The sequence below is a fragment of the Paramormyrops kingsleyae genome, chromosome 13, assembly GCF_048594095.1.
Source record: "Paramormyrops kingsleyae isolate MSU_618 chromosome 13, PKINGS_0.4, whole genome shotgun sequence".
In the NCBI taxonomy this organism is placed as follows: Eukaryota; Metazoa; Chordata; class Actinopteri; order Osteoglossiformes; family Mormyridae; genus Paramormyrops; species Paramormyrops kingsleyae.
The window spans coordinates 25892500-25900365 of record NC_132809.1 but is presented as its reverse complement, the minus strand read 5'-3'; the positions used below and the strand labels follow the sequence as shown (position 1 = coordinate 25900365).

General features: G+C 47.8%; 1 protein-coding gene across 1 annotated transcript in view; it reads right to left on the bottom strand.

Annotated features, from left to right (window-relative positions):
• Positions 1-249: 249 nt before the first annotated feature.
• muc2.1 (mucin 2.1) overlaps positions 250-7866 on the bottom strand; it is a 30538-nt gene continuing 22921 nt past the window's right edge. Inside the window, exons 31-47 of the mRNA XM_072698463.1 lie at positions 7301-7475; positions 6393-6640; positions 6116-6299; positions 5691-5895; positions 5372-5547; positions 4761-4830; positions 4323-4423; positions 4156-4187; positions 3865-4042; positions 3664-3768; positions 3497-3537; positions 3268-3390; positions 3068-3166; positions 2087-2215; positions 1461-1500; positions 955-1078; positions 250-594 (exon numbers count right to left, since the gene is read on the bottom strand). Coding sequence (XP_072554564.1) covers positions 378-594; positions 955-1078; positions 1461-1500; positions 2087-2215; positions 3068-3166; positions 3268-3390; positions 3497-3537; positions 3664-3768; positions 3865-4042; positions 4156-4187; positions 4323-4423; positions 4761-4830; positions 5372-5547; positions 5691-5895; positions 6116-6299; positions 6393-6640; positions 7301-7475 — 2247 coding nt within the window. The 3' untranslated portion in view covers positions 250-377. The remainder of the gene's footprint in view (positions 595-954; positions 1079-1460; positions 1501-2086; positions 2216-3067; positions 3167-3267; positions 3391-3496; positions 3538-3663; positions 3769-3864; positions 4043-4155; positions 4188-4322; positions 4424-4760; positions 4831-5371; positions 5548-5690; positions 5896-6115; positions 6300-6392; positions 6641-7300; positions 7476-7866) is intronic.

Here is a 7866-nt window from a genome sequence, read left to right as displayed (position 1 = left end):
TTCAGACAATTCTGTTGCAGTGGAATAACTGACATGCAGAAAGTGTGTTGGCTCCCCCTTGTGGCAGGATGAAGAAAGGCATGGCAAGTTCAACAACAGAGGCCTGAATGATCATGGGTGTATAATCGAATTATCACATCCCCCCCTTTAAGTTACTCATTCTTTTTATTATATGCTGAAATGTTCTGAACTTCAGTGTGTGTGTGCAGCACCTCAATAAAGCCAGACATAAATATTCTGAAGGTTGTTTTTAATTAGCATAAGCAAGATAATTCATGTTTCTGAACAAATCAGGAAAAGACATCACAGCGTTAAATAGGGTAGCGGAAGCTGGTTCAGCGTGATGATGGCAAGGCGGTCTGGGCGCGGTGTGTTCACTACTCCGGCGGCAGTGGCAGCGGCAGGCCGGCAGCGACGGGGAAGCAGTCGCTGACCTTGCAGTGGCAGTCCTCCACGTGCAGGTACGTGTACGGCAGCACGTCCCCGTTCAGGCACTGCAGACTGATAGTGCGGTTGCTGGTACGCAGCTCCTGGCAGCAGGTGCAGGAACTATCCCTGGAGAATATTTCCTTGGAGAACATTTCCTTGGAGTACCTGCAGGGGGCAGCAGCACTGTCACACAGGTCCTTGAGGCTAAATGCTGCAAGCATCACCTTTTGTGGACAATTAAGCTACTTTGATAAAGAAAAACTATTACCCCCCTTCTGATTTGTGCCTATATTTCAATATGTCTTAAATATTTCTATTTATTGCTCTCTTTGCACTATGGCCAACAAGATCAATATCTCCTCACACTGATTGACCCATGTCTCATATAGCTGAAGAAGACAATTTGGCTGTAGAATGAATGAATGTATGAATGAAATAGCTAAACATTAATAGTCTTGGTTTAGTACAGTAGCAGATGCTGATTGTGTCTCCATGGTGTCTGGGTGGGTCCACAGGCTTCCTCACCTGCTGAAGGTGTTGCAGGCCCCCTCGCAGTAGGTCATTTCCACCTTTTCCGCAGACTGGCAGCCCTGGTAGAAGATATGTCTGTGCATACTTTCCACCTTGCACGCCCTCGCTTTCTCCACACCTGTTGAGAGAATCACAGCCATCCATCCAATCCTACTTCGAGGGGGCCCGTAGTTTACAGCTTTTTCAAGATTTTACTCCATGATATCACTTGAAAAGACGTCTCTACAGCTGACTTCACTTCACATTTCAATTTATTTAGGAGATGCTTTTATTTTTTGAGGAAGCAGAATCATTCAGTTCCTGGAGTAGCTTGGGCTTGAAGGCCTCACTTAAGGGGCACAACAGTGAAATCACTCTGCCAAGCCCAGGATTTCGACCAGCAACCTTCCGGTCAGGCATAGTGCCCTAAGTTGCTGCCCCACACAGCACATGACAATACACCAGAGAGTGGGAGGTGCAGGTCACTTTGCCAGTGACCTCCTTGGGCGTGTTTTACTCACAGACTTTGCAGCAGCCGTCAGCGGCTGTCTGAATCGTGCCCTGAGGAGAGTAGAAGCATATCAGTTACTTTCGGGAATCATAAAAACACATTGGGCCATTGAATAAAGTACCTGCAACCCAGAGTGCTGTCCAATGCCATTCTGATGTACAGTACAGTGCAGAAGCCTCCTAAAGTCACCCTGCACGGTATTTGAAGCAACTATCCCATACATCAATGTATATTTTTTTTACTCAACCACTAGCACACAATGTTCAGCTAATCAACACATCATTAACGTTTCAACTAATTAAATAAAATAATGAAGTGAGCTGGAGGTGAAATTTAACAAATATATGGAACGGCTGAGGTGCCCCTGAGGAGAGGTTTGGGAACTGAAACGGTGTTCATCTAACCATCCAACAAGATATCAGTAACTTTTTAAAGAACAGAAGAAATTCTTACTAGTTTTTACTGCGACTCTTAAATTGCATGTGTTCTAATGTTACATTGTGTTTTTGTTCTGAGCACATATACACTTACTACCCAGATGAATACCTTTAAACGTTTCCTTTGACTGCCTAAGGCTTTGCACAGTACAGTCTGTGCCACCCACCCATCCCCCATCCCTGCATCAGGGACTCTTACCGGCTGGCAGTTGGCCTCGTGGAAGGGTGGGCACTGGATGCTGGAGATGGTGCTAACAAAGGTGTCTTTGATCCTCACGCAGCTGTACACTTCACACTTATTTTCTGCCGGGGACCATGTGTCTCCATGCTGAGGAGAGATAGAAGTGAATGCTGGGCCCTATCTGAGTGGCCCTGAGCATCTGTGAGTGAGGCCTGAGCCTTTCTGAGTGAGCCCTGAGCCTCTGTGAGTGAGGCCTGAGCCTTTCTGAGTGGCCCTAAGCCTTCTATGAGTGAGCCCTGAGTCTATCTGAGTGAGCCCTGAGCATCTGTGAGTGAGCCCTGAGTCTTTCTGAGTGAGCCCTGAGCCTCTGTGAGTGAGGCCTGAGCCTTTCCGAGTGAGCCCTGAGCCTCTGTGAGTGAGGCCTGAGCCTTTCTGAGTGGCCCTAAGCCTTCTGTGAGTGAGCCCTGAGTCTATCTGAGTGAGCCCTGAGCATCTGTGAGTGAGCCCTGAGTCTTTCTGAGTGAGCCCTGAGCCTCTGTGAGTGAGGCCTGAGCCTTTCTGAGTGAGCCCTGAGCATCTGTGAGTGAGCCCTGAGTCTTTCTGAGTGAGCCCTGAGCCTCTGTGAGTGAGGCCTGAGCCTTTCTGAGTGAGCCCTGAGCATCTGTGAGTGAGGCCTGAGCCTTTCTGAGTGGCCCTAAGCCTCTGTGAGTGGGTCCTGAGTCTTTCTGAGTGAGCCCTGAGCCTATTTGAGTGGCCCTGAGCCTCTGTGAGTGAGCCCTGAGCTTCTGTGAGTGAGGCCTAAGCCTTCTGTGAGTGAGCCCTGAGCTTTTCTGAGTGAGTCCTGAGCCTCTGTGAGTGAGCCCTGAGCCTTTCTGAGTGAGCCCTGAGCATCTGTGAGTGAGCCCTGAGCCTCTGTGAGTGAGCCCTGAGCCTCTGTGAGTGAGCCCTGAGCCTCTTTGAGTGGCCCCTGAGCACCAGAGGTGGCAGATCCCCACCCACCTGCAGCAGATGCATGGTGCCATTGATGTCAATGATGCAGTGTGTCTGGACACACTTCCCACAACAGTCATACATGCTCAGCTCCATGTATTTATACCCCTGTGAAAAAACCAAGAAGATTAATTTGTTTAGCTGTGTCATGTGAAGTTCTTAGAAGACTTTCAACCTAAACTGAGTGGATTGAGTCTCCAGCTCCTTACCGGGTCACAGTCTTGGTTGCAAAGGATGGGCAGACATTTGATCTGGTAGAGTCCAGTGCTGGGGTCTTCTTCAGTGGTGCAGGTGCAATTTTGACAGCCAGCCATGACCACTGTGGCATGAGGCTTGCAGAGGGGACAGACCATCAGTGCACTGGACTCACAAGGCGATATCAAAGCTATACTAGCTCACGGTTTGACAGAGCAGGTATGTATGATGGCTTATAATTACCTGGTATTCTACTTGTTTGTGTAGGCAGACCTTCTTTGGCTCTGGGTGTGACAGAAAGGCAGCAGTCAGTTTGTGGGGTACAGGGACAGCAGTATAGTTGGTAATCAATGAAAATGAAAGAGCACAAGGAGGTAAGAGGACTACAGAGCTACAGGTAAAGGCTATACCGCATGTGTGTTCGGGACAGCATTTCTCAGGAGGCACCGAGACCACTGGAGTAAATCCAGCCCCACAGCTGTGGTCCTTCTCCGGGCAGGTACTGCTGTCACAGCCTGTGTAGAGCACAAGAAAGCACCATCTGAGTGAAGGGATGAAGGAATCTACACAGCAAAGTAGCAGAAGGCCGAGAGAGGCTGGGCGGTGCTTACGGCAGACTAGGCTGGAGCAGCAGGGGTTCACGGGGTTGGACTCGTTGACGAGAATGAAGCCTGGCACGCTGCAGGAGGTCACCGTAGGGGGGGGGCACACGCTGGGCCTGCATCTCACCAGCCCTGAGACCCGGTCGCAGACGCAGTCCTGGCACTTGTACTGGAACTCTTCATCGAACTGCCAACGATAAAACGCAATAGTCAGAGGGTGTCCGCCAGGCTGTCCCGCATATGGTGGAAGGGCACGCCTCTTCAGGAGCAGCTGGAAATGAAAGAGCGCAGTGTACATACCTCTCGAGGCACACCTTCTGGATCCAAACATCCTACAGCGACAGAAACATGGGTCAGATTTATCCGATGCGCTTAGTGGGCGGAGCTTTTTTAAATCATCTACTTCACGGCGCACGGGTGCTCTGTTGTATATGTGGATGGTGTTAAAGCCACAAACAGCCACCTACCACACTTTTCAACACAAATATCAGTCTCCTTGCTGAAGAGCTTCATGCCATCGGGACAGAAGCAGCCCTCAGTCACGACAATGGTGCTTGAGTCCTCAGGACTGCAAATGGGAATTTAAGCTAAGGTTCAAATGTGACAACAACTCCTAACAAAATGAGCACACTACAGCAGATGCTTTTGTCCAAAGTAACATATACATTTTTTTGAGAAAGCAGGGTCTGACAGTTCCTGGAGCAATTAGGGGTTAAAGGCCTTGCTCAAGGGTCTAATTGTGACTTGAACTGGCAACCTTAGAATCACAGACACAACATCCTAACCCACTGGTGCCCCTTCTAATGCAACCTGACTCTTGTTTATCTGGGTGAGTATGAAGGTTAATGCAGGGTCTGACATCCATGAGAACATTCGGTTCCCAGTTGGCCTATATGGAAACATACTTATCCTGACAGGTCGGTGGTTCTGCTGGTCCACACGGCTTGTAGACCTTATCTCCAGAGCAGTCAGCAGCTGCAAAGGAAAAACAGAAATTATACTGTATTATCACCAAAGCCAAGGGATACAGCAATGGACTCTTCCATACTTCTTTTACTGTAGAGAAGATGCTTCCCAATCCAGTCCTCTGGGAGCCCCAGAAAGTCCACATTTTTGCTCTCTTCCAGCTCCGGGAGGGAGCACAAATGTGGACCAACGAGGGGTGTCTGAGCACCGGGTTGGAAAACACTGCTGTAGAGTATGTTTTTTTTCCAGTTCAACCCAATTACTGTCACAAGCTGGCTAATGTGTATCATCCTGAAAGGCCACTGCAGGAATTCCAGGACATGAGTTACGATCCCTAGATATGTCCTTCTCTTCAACTTAAATAGACTTGAACATGTTCCTCTGTCCTTCAGCCTCAAGCAGTTTGAAGACTTTTGGGCCCTTGGAATGTCTTTACTGTTGCATTATATCTCTATAACTGTGGATCTCACACATTATGAAAAGCAGAATCTGTAGTGTTCACATTACAGTTGCTGGATTAAGGTGATTAAGATGGGATAGGTGGGCATACCACACTTGGTGGTGTAGTTCCTCCAGTAGATGCAGATGCCAGCTTGGGCACAGGCGGCACTGTAGCTTTGAAGGCTAGTGCACTCCACAGTGGGGTTAGACATGTGGCAGCTATCAAACACACAGCCTTTATAGAAGTTATCGGGGGGGATCAGGGGGTGGCAGTCAGCGAACAGCCTGTGAGGACAGAGGGGGCAAGGAAAATGTGAGTTAAGGCCTGCAGAGACTGGCAAACATGCGCTGAAGCTCCCATCGCACATACGCCAACTAGGCAACGGGCAACCTGATGTTCCAGGTGTGTTAAGCAGTGGACAGGGCACCTGCTGTTCAGCAAGTCGCAGAGAGAATCCGGTGTGCAGGGCTCGTATGTAGCCTCTGGAACTGGAGGCTTGGGACCACTGGGTGGTATGCATTCAGGCCTGTGGATGTCCGGGATGGGCCAGTGGTCTCCCATCAGCGCACAGCTCTCCACCAGCTGGCCACTGGGCAGCATGCAGTCGTCGGCTGGGTTGTTGTTGCAGGTACCTGGGTGACAAGCGCAGTTCTCAGCTCAATCAGGTCCAAAAGCATTAAGAATCCATGAGAAGCTACATGCGATAACAGCTATTTACTGCTGGTGCCACTGAGGAGGTGAACAGCTATTCAACACATGCTGCATTGCAGTAGATACACTGGTGCAATTAGCTATTTCGGTTATGGTTTGTTTTTGGTCAGTGCCAAATTTTGAAGACCACACTTTGCTTACCACATTGTCCCTGGGTGTTTTTGCCAAAGTGCTTGAAAGGCAGGCTGATGCTGAACCCAGTTACGCCAAAAGTCACCACCACCTCCAACGAGGGGATCTCAAGGATCATGGTAAGACCACTGGAAAGAACCTTAACGCCACCATGCACAAGGGGCAGGCGTGCTGGGGTTCCGTCCACAATAACCTGGACACACAGTAAGAATGGGAAAGATTGTTATCTCAGTGCTCTTCTCCTAAAGCTCAATAAATTCTCAACAGAGTTACAGATGGACCTAACCTCCATCTTGGGGGCACCAATCACATTGTGGTTCTTTAACGTGACGACGAGAGTGCCATAGGCCACGACGATGGACCTGGGGCAAGACACATCCTCCCCGGGGTCACAGTTCACATTGTCTATGTAGATGTTCAGGTTGTGTTTAGGTGTTTTCTCCTCCATCAGCACATATGTACAGTTCCCCTGGAAGCTGTAGAAATGCCCGTCGAATGTTATGTAGTGTGGGTCTCCCCAGCCTTCACAGAAGCCTGGAAACAAGCAGATTTGTTGAGTAAATTGAAATCTTAAGATGACCATACTTAAGGGCAGCCGGTTATTTCCAGAGGAGAGGCATAGGAAGGGGGCAAAAGTAAAATGTGGCTGTCACTGTCTTCTTTCTACGAAGTATATACATAAAAATCTCAATATTTTCATAAATTACACAATAATTATGATTTATCCAAGCAATTCTGGGAAATAGTAATATGGCAGGTGTGTTACACACATGCACTTGGGAAGACTTACGTCCCACGATGCCATTCAGAGCCAATAAATAAGTGGGGGCCAAACCCATTTCAGGAGGATGGTACCATCTTGTTCATGTTGCTCTTCTTGTAAATATCTTACCAAATATTTTCATCAAAAATCAGTCCATCACATTTACTTATCAGGGTGCTTTTCCCCCAAAGTCTTACACATTTTTTGAGGAAGCTGAGTCAGAACAATTGGAGGTTAAGGGCTTTCCTCAAAGGCCCAATGGTAAATCATTCTGCCAAGTCTGGGATTTGAACTAGCAACCATCTGGTCACACGAACAACATTCTGAGTCACACAGCACCCCCAAACAATCAGAAATATTACAGCACATCATTCACCTTGTTTCTGGGACCATGTGAGGTCAGGGGCATGTATGTGGCATACGATACTCACAGTCACACACGTAATGTTGGCAGCAATAGTCCTCATCAAACACCAACACTGGCTTTTTGCCATTAGCACATTCGATCTCCTCCAGAGGTGGACATTCGTATGGGATTATCTCAATGATGTTATCCTCAATGCATCTAGCCAGCGTGCAGTTGCAGAGGAGAAACGTCTCATTTTGCTGAGGATAAAAAGTAAAGAAAAAAAAATACATCCATAAATGACTTTCTAATGAATATTTTTGTCTTTTTGGATCATTTTGAGTGGACAATATCTTGACATTTTTTCATCAGGCTTCTGGCGTTTTCAATGAATATCAGTATTATGTTTGTTAACAGAACATCCTTAAGCCCACTGCGGCACCAAGTTATCATTTATTTATTGTTCACTCACTCTTATATTACTCCATCCTGTCTTGTTTCTCATTGCACGGCTCTCGCTTCTGTATCACACTGCTGTCTGTTTTGTACTGCACTGCTGTCTGTCGTGTATTGCACTGTTGTTTGTGATGTATCATATTGCTGCCTATCCTGTATCGTATTACTCTCTGTCCTGTAATGTACTGCTGTCTG